This window comes from Felis catus, chromosome B4, assembly GCF_018350175.1.
Source record: "Felis catus isolate Fca126 chromosome B4, F.catus_Fca126_mat1.0, whole genome shotgun sequence".
Classification (NCBI taxonomy): Eukaryota; Metazoa; Chordata; class Mammalia; order Carnivora; family Felidae; genus Felis; species Felis catus.
This window is the reverse complement of record NC_058374.1, coordinates 128,011,835-128,029,760: the sequence shown is the minus strand read 5'-3', so window position 1 is coordinate 128,029,760 and position 17,926 is coordinate 128,011,835. Positions and strand designations below refer to the sequence as shown.

General features: G+C 48.8%; 1 protein-coding gene across 6 annotated transcripts in view; it reads left to right on the top strand.

Annotated features, from left to right (window-relative positions):
- The window catches only part of LARGE1 (LARGE xylosyl- and glucuronyltransferase 1), a 544,237-nt gene that overhangs the window by 485,061 nt on the left and 41,250 nt on the right, over positions 1-17,926 (top strand). For 4 of the 6 annotated variants that reach the window (XM_045062296.1, XM_045062294.1, XM_045062295.1 and 1 more), the window contains 2 exons: positions 2,286-2,441; positions 17,093-17,256. In XM_045062296.1, the coding sequence (XP_044918231.1) occupies positions 2,286-2,441; positions 17,093-17,256 (320 nt within the window). The remainder of the gene's footprint in view (positions 1-2,285; positions 2,442-17,092; positions 17,257-17,926) is intronic. The other 2 variants (XM_023257418.2, XM_045062297.1) reach the window with 1 other exon arrangement.

Here is a 17,926-nt window from a genome sequence, read left to right as displayed (position 1 = left end):
GTGTCAGCTCTGCTGGTCCCCCCACCACGTGAGGTGAGTTGGAGAAAGGTGAGAGCTAGTTTATTTCTTCTGCGATGTGACAAGGCATCAACGGGGAAGTTTTTACAACCGGCTTCTCCTGTTCTCTGCCCTGTGGACAGAAGAACGTGGGCTTTGGAATCAGGTTTATTCAGACTTAGGTTTGAATCCCGGCTCCCATGTTTACCAACTCTGTGGCCTTGGGCAAGTCACTTCTCCAGTTTCTTCTTTACAATTGCATTCCTGGGATGCCTGGGTGGCTCAGTCAGTTAAGCATCTGGGACTCTTGGTTTCTGCTCAGGTTATGATCTCGAGGTTTGTGGGTCCCAGCCCCGCATTGGGCTCTGCACTGACAGCATGGGGCCTGGTTGGGATTCTCTCTCTCTCTCTCTCTCTCTCTCTCTCTCTCTCTCTCTCTCTCAGATAGATTTAAAAAAACATTTAAAATTGCATTCCTTGTTCAGGTCACCATAAGGATTAAAAGATGACAAATACAAAGCTGATGGTGAGGGGTCCCCCCTGCCAAGAGCATGAGCTGTGCCTGCTGGGAAATTCTCCTAACTGGTGTCACTTGCTGCCCGTCCACCCTGCCACTCATGTCTTGTCCAGTATAGTCAGAGGATCCTACTCAAACATGGAGTTAGTAATTTTCTCCTCTGTAAAATCTCCAGTGCCACAGCTGAGTTCTGAGCCTCCATGGAGCCGGGCTCTTCCTGCACCCCGAGCATGGCCTCCGTGGAGCCAGGCTCTCCCTGCACCCTGCTCACCTCTGCAGCCTCATCTCCCACCCAGCCCACCCAGCACCTGGGCTCCGGCTGCAGCACGTGACTTCTCATTTCCCACCGGTCTTCCCTCTGGCTGGACTGTGCCACCACCATCCCCTCCGTGCCCGCCCCTGCCTCCCAGGAAACTCTGCTTCATCTTTCAGGCCCCAGCAGGTGCACCTCTGGAGCTCCTCTTCTAGAGCTTCCATTCTCCACGCCCCTCCCTCCATGGTCACATTCTGAGTCCTGTTTGTGGATGCCTCTCCCGCCCACCGCCAGCCAACCAAGGGCGAGCACTGTCAGCAGGGGGCGCTGCCCCTCTCCCAACCTGGTACAGGGTTGGCACTTATTAGCCAGCCTTTATTGAGCGCTCACACTTGGCCAGACACTCCTTACATGCTTTACATGTATTAACGAGTTGAAGGCAGCTCTGAGACGGAGCATCCCTGAGTCCGGCTGGAGGCAGGAACCATACCAAATATTTAAACAGAGAATTTAATTTTTAAAAAATGGCAACTACACATAAAATGTTGATTTGGTAAACTAAGTAAAAATAGAAACTCGCAGGAAACCATTACCACCCTCCGGGCTGAAGGAACAAGAGGGAGAGGTGGGGGGATTCTTACAGCTTGGGGCTGGAACCCAGACCTGGGCTGGGGAAAGCAGGCAGCTCCAGGGCAGACGAGGAAACTTGTTCTCAGTGTTGGGAAAACTGCAGAATGATTCTAGCTGCTGCTAAAGGGAGGACACTGCCACCTTGAAGAAAGGAGGGGGGTGGGGCGCCCTGGTGGTTCGGTCGGTTGAGCATTGGAGTTCGGCTCAGGTCATGATCTCACGGTTTGTGGGTTTGAGTCCCGCGTCAGGCTCTGTGCTGACAGCTCCAAGCCTGGAGCCTGCTTCAGATCCTGTGTCCCCCTCTCTCTGCTACTCCCCGGCTCATGCTTTGTCTCCCTCTTAAAAATAAACATTGAAGAAAAAAAATAAAAATAAAGGAGGTAGGGTGATGCTTGCAGAAACAGGAAGCAACAGGAGGGCCACATTCCTTTTTCCTTCTCCCAGATTGTCAGTCAGTCTCCCTGTCACGGCCCCTGCTGGCAGCATCTAATGGGAGGCGGCTGGCAAGGCAGAAATAGGGTTTGCAAAGTCCCTGCCTCAGCATCACAAAGCAAGCTTGGAGCTGAGAGACAGAAGCTAAATTGCTGGCACGGGCAGCAGCTGTTGCTCTCCCCATTTCACAGATATGGAAATTGAGGCACAGAGAGAGTAAGTCACTTGTCCAAGATGAAGGAGCTACCTAGACCAGAGCCAGGATTTGAACCCAGGCAGTCTGGCCTTCGCGCCCTTCCTCTTCAGCACTGTACCATAGATGGTGAGTGAGTGAGTGAGTGAGTGAGTGAGTGAGTGAGTGAGTGAGTGAACAAGCCACCAACACTGCTTAGCCCGGCGCCCAGCCGAGTCTTTGCACAGTCCTCCCGGCCTGACGGCCCCTCGTCGCCCGGGCAGGTCATTCACTGGAACTCCCCCAAGAAGCTGCGGGTGAAGAACAAGCACGTGGAGTTTTTCCGCAACCTCTACCTGACCTTCCTGGAGTACGATGGGAACCTCCTGAGACGAGAGCTGTTCGGTTGCCCCAGTGAAGCCGATGTCAACAGCGAAAACGTAAGTGGATCGTGGGGCCTGGGGGTGCGGGGCAGGGCCCCCGAGATACACAAGCCACCTCCCTTGCCCCAGGCGGTGGGGGAGGCAGGTGAGTCAGCACATCCCTGCCGTGCTCCCCGCTGCGGGTGTAGAAGGGCCGCGCCGGCCCAGACGGGGTGAGGTCGGAAGTGAGTGTCCAAGCAGAGGAATCAGGACGAGCCGAGCGCCAGTGAAGCAACAGATGCCGTGTCTCTCCATAGCCAGGAAACTCTGACATCCTTGTGGACCTGGCAGCCACAGGGGAGACCCTGGCTTCAGTGGTCAGTGCCCGGGGGGCATCAAAGATTTGCACAAGTAGCTAGCTCCTTTAGGGTTAGCAGAGGTGAAGAGAGTGTTAGGTACGTGGCATGGCTAACACCTCTACTTTCCTGTCTCTTCACTGTTTATAATCGTTTATATGTTCTGTCTCCTTTGATGTTTGTAGAAACCCTCTCCCCGCCCCCATCAGAGTTGAGAAGTTGAGGCACAGAGAGGTTAAGCAGGTTGCGCACAGCAAGCAAGGGGCGAAGTTGACAGTGACTTGAAGTTCTGGGGAGCAGGAAGGGGGGAAGCAGCAAGCTGTCATGGAAAAAGCAGGGCATGTAGGGTCAGGCCGACCTGGGTTTGGCTTTAACCCCTTCCAGTTACCAAGTATGTGACCTCTGGCAAGTTACTCGACCTCTCTGTGCTTCTGTTTCCTCAACCGCCAAATGGGGACAAAAACCTTAGAGGCGTGTTTGAGACTAAGCACGAAATTGCATTTGAAGCACCTGGTTCAGCATCTGCTGTGTTAGACGCTCAATAAATATTTCCTCCCTTGCCTTGACCCTTAGTATTAGACACAGAAGTAACTTGTTCATGTAGTCAGTCGACAGACATTTACTGAGGGCCTTCTTATGCTGAGCACTGAGTATTCATAGGTAAAAAAAAGGACGATGGTCCTTGCTCTCACTGTGCTAATATTCTCATGGGGGAAACATAGTTGACAACTACAAGAACATTCGGGAAAAATGATCAGCCACTGGGAAATACTACATAGTACTGAGCATATTAATGATGAGCTGGCTACTCCGCTGGTTTGCAGGGTCTGGAGGGCTTCTTTGAGGAGGTGATGGTCCATCTGAGAGACCTGAGTGACAAGAAAGAGCCAGTCATGGAAGAGCGAGGGATCAAAGCCACAATGAGACCCCTCCTCACACCTGTTAGAATGTCTATTCCCAAAGAGCAAAAGGTAACAAGAATTGTTGGCGATGAGGAGGAACCAGGACGGTTGGTTGAACGTACAATGCTGTGGCTGCTGTGGGAATCAGTATGGCAGTTCCTCAAGAAATTACAAATAGAACTGTCCCATGACCCAGTAATCCCACTCTGGGATGTGTCCAAAAGAATTGAAATCAGGATCAGGATCTCCGGGCAGTGTCTGCATTGCCATGGTCGCTGTGGTATTACTCTTGACGGCCAGAGGTGGAAATGACCTACCTGCCCGTCGACAGACGAGTGGATAGAATGTAGTGTATATATACGATAGAGTATCATCCAGCCTTCAAAAATAAGAGGAAATGTTAGCATTCGTGACAACGTAGGTGAACCAGGCAGATATGATGCCAGGTGAAGGAAGTCAGTCCCAGAAGGATAAATACTGCATGATGCCTCATGTATGTAGATGCATCTAAAATAGTAAAAGCTGGAGATGTAGACCACAGAATGGTGGTTACCAGGGGGCAGGGGGAGGGGCCGTGGGGAACCATTGTTCAGTGGGTGTAAAGTTAGTTGCACGGCATGAATGGGTCCCAGAGACTTGCTGTACAATATAGTGCTTACAGTTAACAGAGTATTGGGCACTCAAACGTTTTAAGAGGTAGACCTCATGTTAAGTGTTCTTAACACACACATACACATACACACACACTCAAAATCTAAGAAGGTTTTGGGGGTGATAGATTTGTTTATTACCTTGATTGTAGTGAAAATACATGAACGAATGTAGCGTATGTCCAAAGTCACCAAATTGTTATCATTATGTGTAATTTTCTGTCTGTCGGTTATACTTCAGTAAAGCTGGGGGGGGGGCAGGGATGGAAGGGCAAAGGAAGTACATTCTGGTGGGGGGGGGGGAATACCCAGTGCAAAAGCCCTCGGGTAGGGCCAGGCCCACACGAGGACCTGAAGGATGGCCAGGGTGGCCAGGGGCTGGAGGGGGAGGAGGAGAACACGAGAAGGTGAGCAGCAAGAAGGCAGGAGGCAGATTGGAAGGATGTTGTAGGCAGGCTAAAGAGTCAGGATTTTATTTTGTTACTATTATTGTTATCATTTATATTCTTATCTTGGATGTCATGAGAATTCTTTTAGGCTCCCAGTGGCAAGGGAGGGTGTGTGTGGAAGGTCTGGAGGATGCGCTCGGCTGGACCTTTATCAGGACAACTGGTCCCAAGGCCCCCCTGCCCTCTAGTATTTGACCCCTGAGTCACAGTGGACTCCCCTCAAGCTCTGGCCCTCCTCTGCATCACCCCATGCCTTTGTCAGTGTCTGCCCTTCCCTACCACTGGCAGTAGAGGAAAGAAGACCATTAAGCACTTGAACTCGGGCTTGGATTCTGGGAAGCACTTAGAGGTTTCGACAGACACCGTGTTCTGGTTTTTCCTTCCACTCTCTAATCAGTATTGGCCATCATTGTCAATATCTAAGTGCCCATTCGGCACTTTTGTCCCCAAATACTAAATGGAAACTGTTCTCTTGCCTTTGTTTCTTCCTGCATAGAAGAGGCTCAAATAAAAAGCCTTGCAGGATGAAGCCATCGGTTAGCTGTCCCTTTCTGTGAGTTCCCCAGGTGCGCTCTTCTGTGTTTTAGGAGGTGAGACTCCCTTTATAAATGACCCACCTGGTTCTCCTACCACCAGCTTCCCCCGGAGGGTCATCAGGGTGGGGAAGTCGTCAGTGGTCCTTCTCAGAATCTGTAGCCGCATTTACTTGCTCGACAAGCAGGTGTGAATGCCAGCCATCTGCCAGACCATGCAGGACACCGGGGTTGAACTCAGAGGCTGGCCCAGTCCCTGTACGTTAAGTCACTTGCTGTGCAACAAGTGTTAGCGCTGCCAAGGGGGTGGTCTCTCCGAGTAGAGGGAGGGCCCCAAAGGAGAGAACAGCTCTCTCGATTGCTCACTGCAGCTGTTGTCCGAAACACTCTGCCCTTGACTGTGCACTAGCCACACCCACCTCCTTCTGCTCCTTCTGCTCCAATCTCCTTCCCATGGCAGGGCCTTTGTGCTTGCTTCCTTCTGCCTGGAACACCCTGCCCCCAGGTGCCCAAGTGTCTCAGATGTGGCGTCCTCAGAAACTCCCCTTGACCTGCCCCTAACCTCAAGTAATGCTTCAAGTCACTGTCTGTGATGTGCTCCATTTTCCTTTCATCTGAGCACATGCTACTGTCCACAATTAGTTGGTTCATACAGTTGTTTCTTTTTTCTTCTTCTTCTTTTTTCCCAAATAGAAGACCAGAATATAAGACCTTTAGAGACTTTGTCTTGTTCCTCTCTTGGGACTCCTTCCTCTAGCAGAGAAGCAAGGACCTCATAAGTACTTAACAAATATTTATGGAATACTTGAACAAATAAGAGAGATGAAGGAAGTCCCAGGTAAAGGACAGAGCGGATAAAAAAGCAGGGCATTCACAGAGAACGTGCTGGCAGCTGGTATCCTGGAGCACAGACTTGTTGACAGTGATGAAGAATGAAACTGATTAGAGGGACCTTGGCTGTGCTTAGGAGTTTTGACTGACCTGTCAGTAGTGAAGACCCACTAAAGGGCTTTAATCAAGGTCACATTTATATTTGAGAGAAATCGCTCCATATAGAGAATACAATAAGAGGGACAGGCTGGAGGCTGGGAGGCCAGTTAGACCATTGCCACATCCCAGGCAAAAGTGGAGGTGGGGCTCTGACCTAGGGCAGCAGCAGCAGGGACAGAGGGAACAGCTCAGAACGGGGGAGCAGTAAAACTAGCACTCTAAGTCAAGAGGACAGGTACCTGTGCCCTGCAGCTGCCAGGTTCCTCTGGCTGAGCCCGCCCCCAGTGGCAGGGGCGGGGGCAAGGAGAGAGGCTGTAACATTGTGTCCCTGGAAAGGCGTCCCTGTAGGGAGTTCCAGCCCTGGCCCTCTAGCATGTCAAGTGTCACCGGCAAACACAGCCAGAAGGAAAGGGTAAGATCTTGGACGTGGGCCGAAGCCAGATACTCCCAGCTCTGTGGGAAGAGGTCATTAGTAGAGCTTTGACAAGTGCAGTCTTGAAGAAATGAAGTCGGGAACCTCTTCATGGGACTGCAGGTCCCAGAGGGGAGAGGGCTCCAAAGGGAGTATCCGCTGGGCAGATAGTTCAAACAGTCACCGGCCACAGGACTAGTGATCCAGGGGGAGTGTTGCAAATCGCAGCCTGCTCTAGTGAGGGATGCAGACACGCAGGGGTCGTTCTTCAGTGTGAGAAGTGACAGAGCAAGGTTGTGCTTCGATAGTACACGAGAAGGCCATTCCATACACTACAGGAGAGCAGGTGCATCAGGGAAACCTTCCTGGAGGAGGTAAGAGTTGAAGGCCAAAAAAGGAGGAATGAGGGGGTACAGAGAGTAGACCTGGTGGGAAGGAGGGAACAGCACAGGCAGTGGAGACCAGAGGTGAACACAACAGGGCACATGCAAAGGAAGGCAATGTGAGAACATAAAAAGCCACACGAATTCACTATTATTTCTTCACCGGGGCGGTGATGAGAAGACAGTGGGCTCCCTCATCACAGATCATTCATTCAGCGGACATATGACTCAGAGAATTCATGCGAGGCCTCCGAACCTCAGTTCACCATCAAACAAGTGGGGACAGAGATGCCTTTGTCACAGTGTTTTATGCATAATTTATGTTAAATCACCAAAAACGGGACTCAGCACCAGGAACACAGCATTCACTGAGGTGCATTTTTTCACCAATTGCGATTCCAAATCCCTCTGATACTGAGTCCAAATCTGTTGTTCCACAAATGGTTTTCAGATTTTATGAACATTTTTCCCGGGCAGGCCTGGCAGAGAGAGGAACACAGCGTTGCTTAGAGCCCTTGCTGTAAAACATAGCAGGGGACTATCACCTTTGCTCTGGGCCAAACAATCCCAAATGGATTTCCCACCAGGTAGGAGATTCTGGGTGAGAAGGAGAGCCCATTTGGCTGACTTTGCTGCCAAAGAGTAAATACATTCAGAACCCAATGTGATGGAAGGAGCAGACCCCCATTTTAGACTGTGTTTGAGGTTCTTGCTTGAGGACAAGATGGTTTGGTTTGAAGAACAGGTTCCATCTGTGGTTTAGATGAACAGCCGATGGGACACACGGTCTCTCCTGTCCCATAACATCTCTCCCTGGAACCAATAATTTATGTAATGCTGTAAGCATTCAGTGGGCATTGGTTGTTATCTAAAGTTCCAGTGGAGTCCAGAATTCTTTACCTTAGCATTTCCGTCCCTTTTCCTCAGCAACCCCATCCCTCAAGTGTATCCAGGAAACCCTGGGGCTCCTCAGAACACAGTTGGATGATCACAGATACTCCCCACCCCTAATCCATGCAAAAGTCCTTCTGCAGCAACTCTAACAGGCTTGCTTCTGGCCTCTGTTGGAATCCTCCCAAAGACAGGGAGCTCATCACCTACAACAGCTTACTCCACTGTTGGAAAGCTCCAGATGCTAACCTGTTCTTCCTTATGTTGAGTGTAGCCTTCCCTTCTGAGTCCTGTCCTCTAGAGCAATGAAAATAAGGATACACCCCTGTTGTCCCTGACAGCCTACCAGATAGGGTGGCGTGTTTCCATACATTGGTGATTCAGAAACCGGCAACTCTCCCTAAGCATTCCATTTGTAAAGTGATGTTTTATCATCAAGAGTGCCTTGTTCTACCTAAGGGAATTTTCCAGATAAAGGAAGCTCACCTTTTCAAATGCAGAACCATTAGAATACAGGTGTGTTCATCAGTTTGGGGGAATCTTCGTAAAGTACGTGTGCTTCCTTTAATAACTAAAGTATGCTAACCTCAGTTTACAATTTTCAGTGACTAAGGCGGCACTGACTAGACTGAGGAGGCAGGAATTGGCCAGAGGAGGGAGGATGCTGTTTATCCTGGCAAGAAATGGCCTCAGACTCTCCTGCTTATTCTGCAAATTCTTTTCTGACAGCTGTCACTTTGAGTTCATCAGCTTCAGAACAACCTTTTCTGGGCTCACCTCCCCATTCATCCTTCCCCTGGCAGCTGAAGGAAAAAAAGTAAAAACAATTATATGTAAGTCAGAAAGACCCTAGTAAAAGAATCACACATTACTGTGTGAGAAGTTAAATTATGAAACATAGCAAACATCCACAATGTGCCAAAAAAAGAAAAAACAACAAAAAACTGGACACTGATGAGTTTTCACCTTTATGTGGAATTGTAAGTCAATGGGCATTGCAGACTTGGAGCTTCCTTAGCACATGTCCGCAGCAGACATCACTAATCAATGACCCCTCTCTTTGTACTTGGGCTCAGCCCCATCCCCAGCATCCTCGCCAGGACAGCGCTTCAGGAAACCAGCACCGGTCTCCAAGTGATGACACAAGAGATGCTGGAGCCTGTTGAGTCTCCCTATGCCAGGCATTAGTCACTCTAGTGTCTCCTAAATGGGGACAGCTCTCTGTGTGGCTTCAAGACTTTTATCTGCTTTTTCTAGCAGCCTCTGCCAATTGGGGGTTTCCTGCAGAAAGGGAAATGCAGCTTTAATCTTCACTGCAGTCGAGGGAGGTAGGCTTTATGAGTCACATTTCACAGATAAGGAAAGCAAAGCTCAGAAGGGATGAGTTACTTGCTCAAAGTCAAACAGCTCCTAAGTGGTGGGGCCATGATTGGAAACCAGGTCTGTCTTACTCAGGAGTGATGAACTAGGGCCGTGATTCCCATGTGGATGGAGCTCCGTATAGAAAATGAACATAATGAGAACTGCAGGTTATTCGGTGACTGTCCTCATGGTTTTTACTTATCACCACTTCTTACTCTTAGGCGAACCCTGCAAGGTAGTTACTGTCTCCATTTCTGGAGAAGGAGGTAGCGGGTCCGAGGAATCAAATCATGCAACAGGTTGATGGCAGCGCTGGAACCTGTATGCAGCTTGACCCACAGCCGAGTGGCCTTTCTACAAGTTTTTAAACCCTCCCCGATCTACAAGTGTAGTACCTGCCCTCTACCCCAGCATCCCTGTCTCCCAGGGCTCCTGCCTTTATTTTTCCCCACAGCACTTCTCACCACTAGATATATTATAATCTTGACTTTTTTATCTTGTTGATTATGTCTCTCCCCGCTAGACAGGAAGCTCTGTGACTGCAAGGATTTTTGTCTGTTTCATTCATCAGTGTATCTTCATGCCCATAAACGACCGCCTGGCACCTGGTATGTGTTCAGTAAATTTTGGCAAACACATGAGCTATTATAAGTCCTTCTCTGGAAGCACCTGTGGTGTACTGGAAGGACCCCTGTGCTTGAAATCAGAACAACTGGCCTGAAGACTAGATATGGGGCTTTAGGTATAACTCTCACCTCCCACGGCCTCAATGGTCTCACCTGTAGAATGGTCCATAATAAATAAGCCCAGCTCAGGCTGTTGTGCGGGTTGATGGGTTTAAGGTGTGTGGACTGCTGCACATCCACAGGAGGCCAGGTTCGGCGCGCTGGCCAGAAAGCTTGTCCTGACACCTTCCCTTCCAGCTGCTTTGAGAGCGCCCCCTCGCCTCTGAAAGGACGGTTTCCAGACTCAACGCCCTCATCCTACGAGGGTGGCAGGCTGCCTGTGTGGGCCACGTTCCCTCATACCAAGCCCACCAAAAAGAAAAGACCACAGCATCACTGTGGCTCAATTAGAAGTTAAAAATAAGACATATATAAGTGGATTCTATAAACACTTTACAGCATCCGTCTGCGCGGCAGGGCCAGGGAACAGATGGCTCTGGAAACAGCTGTATCCCAGAGAAACCCCAGAGGAAAAACCAGAATGCATTATTGCCCTCACGTGCGAGCTGCATGTCACCAGCTCTTTGCTCACGCGGTGGGCAGAAGAGCCCTTGGGTGGATGGCACCAGGGCCCTAAGACAGGCTGCCCAAGGCCAGCCTCTGGTGGCCCTCCACAGGCATATTCCGTTCTGGAGGAGCCCAGAAGGATCACAGTGTTTGCCTGGGAGGCGGGGGCAGGGAGAAGAGGAGGAGCCACGGGGTCCTGGTGCTCAGGGGATGTGTCTGGGTGCTAGGCACGCCATGGTGGCCTATCTGCTTTGTTCTCGTCCAGCTCCAGCGTGCACGCATCCCTCCTTCCCGCCCCAAGGCTCGGGCTGGAATCTGTCCCAATGTGCCAGGTGCTCTCCCTTCATGTACTTTTTTTTTTCCATGTGTATTTCTTTTTGAGAGAAAGACAGAATGTAAGCAGGGGAGGGGCAGAGAGAGAGGGAGACACAGAGACTAAGAATCCAGAGAGGCTCCAGGCTCTGAGCCGTCAGCACAGAGCCCGATGCAGGGCTCGAACCCACAAGCCATGAGATCATGACCTGAGCCGAAGTCGGCTGCTTAACTGAGTAAGCCGCTCAGGTGCCCCTCCCCTCGTGTGCTTTTGCAGCAGCTCCCTGCCTTCTTCTCCTGGACTTTTTCTCCACTGGCCAGCTCCTGGTGCCGTACCTAATAGGGCAGCTCTGGAGCAGGGTTGCCACATGTAAAATCTTAGGAATACTAAATATGAGATTTCAGGCCATTTACTTAAACTCTTTGTGCCTCAGTTTTCCCTTCTGTTAAATGGGCATCGTAACTAGTGCTGCCTGATAGGCTCAGTGAGAACTAAATATAAGAGAGCTGAGGAACTTTGGGCAGCGTGGCACACAGCACATGCCCACACACCCCCCCCCCCCACACACACACTAGGTTTTGTTGGTATTTTGGATACACAGCATTGTAATTGCTAACTTGCTCATTTATTTCCCCACCCAGACCCTATGAACAGTTTAGATGTAGAAATGGGTTCATTCCCCATTCCTAGCACACAGCTTGGTGCATAATAAGCGCCTATTCATTGTGTGTGTCACATACGAATTAATACTGATAACCTGGGTGGGAGGAGACCAGGCCTTTTCCTCATTATTTTCCTCAGAGCCTGAGTTCTGGGAAGACTCCCTGAATGGACCTAAACCCATGCCTTTCCCATCCCACAAAAACAGGAAAGTGGCGCATGGGTTTTTTTCCTTAGTAGATGTTTTGAGTTCCTGGAACTTCGTTGATTAATACGCACTGCAGGCAGCCAGTGTGAGCTAGTAATCTTTCTCTACCTGTCTGTGTGGTTTAATAAAGCCTAATTGCTTCACGGAAAACCACAGGGAAGAGCCTTGAGGTAGGTTTCAGGAGACGTGCGTTAGAGCCCAGCTTCTCGGAGCAAATCTCTGGGGCCCTGGTTTCCTCATCAGTCACCTGAGGGCAATAGGGCAGCCCCGCCTGTCTCATTCAGAGATTGAGAGGAACATATAAGGCCATGGGTGTCGAGGCCATAGAATACCGAAAGTAAGTTGAAAGTGTAAAGCAACATTCTGGAGTGTTCTTTTACCCACCAGGTATCCACCTGTGCTGCCAAGGCATCCGAAAGAGAAGTGTCCTAAGAAGGAATAGACTTCTTACTTGGTCTGTTGGATTCTGTCTTCATCACTCAGTGGCTAGAAGAAGCAAGTAGGCTTGTTAGTTAAAGTAACACAAGCAATTGTAAAATGGGTTCAGCATGCTAGCTGTTTATTACTCACGAAAGTCCAAATGGATGTTTTTGATTGGCCGGTGTGTTTTTTCCAGGTTTAGGGACCCAGACTCCTTCCATCTTGTGGCTCTTCCTTCCGTGGAGCTTTGAACTCTACTGGATGCCCTTGCTCTCTCTGACAGAGGTGCATAAGTTAGCCTCGAAAGTGGTGCCCAGAGTAGCCAGAACCTGCCCACATTCCACTGACCAGACTTTGCCATGCAGTTAGCTTACCTGCAGGAAGGTTGGGAACACAGCCTGGTTGTGCACCCAGGAAGAGAAGAGAACATGAATATTGATGAATGCAGAAGGTCTCTGCCACTGTGAGGAATACATGTGTTCAGTCTCCTATAGTCACAGAACTATCTAGCATTAGAACTAGAAAGAGTCCCAGAGATTGATTAACAAGGTATTGTAGTGACTTGATTACTTACAAGGACTCAAAGGAAGTACACCTGGAGGTAATATCCCAGCTCCGTCCACTCACTGTGTGACCTTGAACAAGTGGCTATACCCTTCAGATGATGAATGCTTTCATCTGTAAACAGGCAGATAGCTGTCCCTAACCCATGGAGTCTGTGTGAGTATTAAAAGAGAAAGTGTCTGGGGCGCCTGGGTGGCGCAGTCGGTTAAGCGTCCGACTTCAGCCAGGTCACGATCTTGTGGTCCGTGAGTTCAAGCCCCGCGTCGGGCTCTGGGCTGATGGCTCAGAGCCTGGAGCCTGTTTCTGATTCTGTGTCTCCCTCTCTCTCTGCCCCTCGCCCGTTCATGCTCTGTCTCTCTCTGTCCCAAAAATAAATAAACGTTGAAAAAAAAAATTAAAAAAAAAATAAAAGAGAAAGTGTCTGCAAAGCTCCCAGCACGTTTGCTGACCCTAGTGAGCATTTGATCCTTGAGAGCTCTTTTATGAAGCCCAAACTCTTGGTCTTATGAATCAGGGAAATGACTTGGTCAAGGTCACATAGAAAATGGATGTCAGAGAGATTAGGTCTCAGTTTCTGGTTATCCCCATAACCTCTCTCTGTAGTTTTGCCTGACTTTGAACAGAAGGCCATTAGGCCAGAGCCATGGACGCACTTGCAACCCCTCTGAATCCTCAGGAATGACCAGCCGTCATCTCTGACAGCTCAGAGGTCAGTCCAGGCCACTGTCTTTAAGGATGGGAAGAAATAAATGCAAAGTGCTTAAAGGGCCATTTTCCCTTGAGTCCAAATCTCCCTGTGCCTCAGCTGGCTGCCCAAAGAAGCAATTTAGCAAATGCATTTTATCTCAGGAGAAATCTGTCTTTTGTTTCTGTGACTTGCTTGTCAGGAGCCCCCTGCTCCTTCCCCCGTGGCCAGAGTATGGAGTGCGGGCGCATGCAGGCCCTGTTAATGAAAGCCCTCCCTCCAGCCCAGCATCTCCCTGGAGAAATTACGCCTACCCTGGGTGAAAAAGAGGTAGTTTTAAGCAGTTTTTAAGCTGTTCCAGTCTTCCCCTTGAGATAACATCAACCATGCAGTCAGCACTAAGAATTCCTAGATTAGAATTTGGAAAGGTACATAATGGAATCATAATAACATTGCTTAGGTTTTGTGTAGCACTTTACAGTTTATAAAGCACTTTTACATGCATTAGTTCCTTTGAGAAAATTGCAGGGAATTTGTTAAATACAGAAAAGTATAAAGAAGCTAATAAAATTCATCTGTGAATCCACCAGTCGAGAGAAAAGCTTTAGTTAACATTGTAATGTGTTCCCTTTTGTCTGTTTTCTGTGTGGCTTTTTGTTTGTCTTTTTGCTGTATTGGGATCATACTGCATACGCATTTTTGTGGCCTGCTTTTTCATGGAGGATTGTGTCTTCCACCATTTCCCTTGATCCTTGTATCTATCCCCTGGAAGAGGAGTCACCACACTGCGAAGATGTCCCTGGTGTGAGGTCTGAAGACTGGATTCTCAGTCTGGACTGCTCCTTAGCTGTGTAACTGGCAGATAACTGAAACCCTCTGAGCCTCAGTTTCCTCCTTGGTAAAACGGATGTGTGCTAAAGGATTAAATTAATAAAACAATCCACCTGAAAACATTTAGCACCGCACCTGGCCCAGGGCAGGTGTTTCACTCCTGTTAGCTGAGCAAAGGTACAGACCACCATGTTGATAATGAATAGAACATTAAAGCTCAAGGAAGGCAACAGTATTCCCTAGACCCTACCCCTTAAGCCACAGGTGACCTAGGGATGGATGCCACTGAACCACATTGTTGTTACTATGAAGTTCATAGAGGCTACTTATCCCTCAGGACTATTGGTAGACCCTCCCAATTTGTCAGACCATGCTTTGAGAGTTCTGGAAGCGTCACTGGTCACTGTTCCCTTTTTTAACCTGAGTACATGGCTATGAGTACATGTAGTAGAGACTGTGTGAACATTCAGGATGCTCTAGATGTTCTAGGTACAGGAAATTCAGAGATGAATGGGCTACAGCCCCTGCCTGGAGGAGCCATTTACCTTGGGATGGTTTTTGCCCCTAACTCAAGGGTATGTGCCTGCATAAGTAAAGAGAAATCCCTATACACCCATGCATTTCTTATGTTCTGCCCACTAATTTCCTTTCTCACATGATCAAAATAACCTTCTCTTTTTAAAGCTCATCAAAGACGCTTTTCTCCATGCACACGTGTGTGGCCACCCTTACACACATGTCCACACCTATCCTCACATGCGACCCCACACCTGTCTTCACTGAACCGGAAGCCATGCACTCCTGTCAACACATTAAAAAACACCACACAAATCAACCCCCACCCCCGCCCCAAACAACCCTGCTTTTGCAAAGAACTTTGCAGATGTATATTCTCTGAAAGGGAATAATTGCTTGTGTTCTTTTGCAGTGTGGGTGGGAGAGGAGGAGGATATGAATTGGTTAAGTTTCCTCTTGGGGGGGTGACACTGTGGTTTCTAGGTATATTTGGGTTCCTCAAGGAGGAGGAGGTAGGGACTGTGTTTGACAGAAGTGCTATCCAGGCTCACCCAGCCCCTGCCTCTCCTGCCCTCCCTGTACTGTCTCCTTCAGGTGGTGGTTGAGGATGGAAAGCATCCACCCACGTGTCTCCCTTTCCTAACTGTGATAACAACCTTGGTAATAGCGTTGGCTGTGTCTTTACTTCCCTCCAAACACTGTACTCTGCATATGCAGGATCTCTTGGAGTCCTCCTACAGCCCCCTGGGGTAGTTACTATTATCAGCCCCATTTTACAGTTGAGGAAGTGGAAGCTCAGAAGGGTTAAGCAGCTCACCCAAGATTGTAGAGGCGGGAGTGGGATAGAAACACTAGCCTCGGCCACTGTGCTGCATCTGCTTCTTGACCCAAGGCTGAGTGAGCATCCTTCCCGGAGAGGCAGCTTGGTGGCAGACCCAGGTTCGGCCTCCCTGAGTGACCTCAAGATCTTGAAACTGCTTTTCATCTGTCAGATGAGGCTGTACATGCCTCATTGGAGGGCTCCAAGGGATCACATGCACCTGCCACCTTGCAGAGAGCCTGCTGCATGCTTGTTTGCTGTCCAAAACGTTTTCAGCCATTACAGACCCTTGAACTGCAAATATAGGAGCAAATAAAGGGCTTAAGAAGGATCACCTTCTATGTATAGCATTAGAGGATATGGAAGGAAAATTAGAAGGACAGGCCTTAATGCACAATGATTACAATGTATGTGCAGCAAACATTTCTCATGTGTGCAGCACATGAATATTAAGCACCTGTCATGCAATGGGCACAGTGCTAAGGGCAATGGTAAAGTGTCACCATGGCGCCACGGAAGTTACCCTTGATTAATTTCGGTTCAAACTAATGAGTGCTTTAGCAGAGTTATGAATCAAGTGCTCTTGGGGCACAGAGAAGTGGACCCAGCTCTACCTGGCAGGGCCAGCTAGGGTCTCACAGACAAAGTGTCCTTCATTTCCATCCCCCCAAAAGCTTCTCTCCTGCTTCTGCCCAGTCCATCTACTCTGCCCCCACACATCCACTGATCTAATTTCTATCCCTGCTGAAGTTCTTTTACTTTTCATTGTAAATCTTTGTCAGTGAAGTAGACACAGTCACCCTTGCCTGGGAGGGACATGGTGGGATTGGCATGACATGGTTGTGTGTCAGGCAATTGTGCATCCTCAGACAAATCTGGATATTGTGCATCTGCATCTATCAATGTTAGATGCTAAGTCTTTGGTTCCCTATTGGCAGGTCAGCCTGCTCTTACATGCTGGATTTGGAAGGCAAGTAGAGCTAAGAACTTCTACAGGCAGATTAAGAGAGCACGACTTCCTGAGAGTTAGAAAGAAGAAAGAAGAGTGGATGCCAAGACTCTGATTAAACTTGGATAGAATGAAAGAAACAGATTTTTAAATTTTGTTTGGGGGTTGGTTTTGCTTTTCTCTCACAATAGCTGGTATAGAGCTCTAGGCGGGAGAAAAGCATCAGCTCACACAAAGGCACTGCTGCATTTGGATTTCAGTACATTCTGCCCTGTTATCTGAAATTGTTGTACTAGGTCATCTACCAAAACATTTTTCCGTTTATAAGAAGTTTGTGGTTGCTTATATGTTTGTTGATGATAACCACCATCATTCTCAGCTGAGAGAGGCTTGTTTCTCAGATCGTGAGATCTTCATGGCCTTCATTTCTTCATCATGGCCTTTATAAAATTAAATTGCCAAGGAAACTAAAAACAGTGATCCTGTCTTTCTATGTGTGACCCATCAACAATGTCTAATGAGTAACCACCTCAGGCAAGGGCAGGCTCCTGGCTCCTTGGGGCTTCCCTTCCTGGTCCCATACCCCTTTCTTCTATCTTTCAGCTCCAGAAGCAGCTCTCTGAGCTGGATGAGGATGACCTGTGTTATGAGTTCCGGCGAGAACGATTCACTGTCCACCGAACCCACCTGTACTTCTTACACTATGAGTATGAGCCCGCTTCAGACAACACGGATGTCACCCTGGTCGCTCAGCTCTCCATGGACAGGTATGCAGATGGGCCCTGCCTTCCCCACAGGGCCCTCCCTGCAGCTCTATACCCAGTCATACGGAGAAGGGAGATATGGCTTCACAGGCTTAGGCTCAGGTCACAGCCCTCTCCAGCCCTGAAACCCAAGGGCTCTTGTCTTCCAGTGAGGGTGGTGGTTTTGAGGATAGAGTAATAAGAACAGTGCTCTACTCAGACTATCTCAAGGAAGAAGGGGTGTGTTATAGGGAAACACATATTCTGGAACCACTGTCACTGCTGGAAAGCAATTGCTGTTCCTTTTCCTTAGTGGATTGATGCAGCAAACATCCATCAACCCCTTATCAGGAAGGACTGATGTGATTCCACCCTTATGTGGCTTATACTCTAATGCACTGATTCTCAACCTTGGCTGGGGACAAATTGAATCATGTGGGGAGCTCTTAAATTCACCTTCAAGCTCTGTTGCACACCATTTAAGTAAGAATATTTGTGTGGCAGAGACCTTGCATTGTTTTAAGTTTGAGATGTGCAGCCAGGGTTGAGAATGTGGGGATAGTGTTATAAATAGCAACGAATGGTTGAGTAAAATGATTATAATTGTGATACGTGCTTGGAAGGAAAAGAGATTGATAATAACTATGATAAGAGAGGGACCTTCTTTAGGTGATGTGGTCAGGGGAAATCTTTA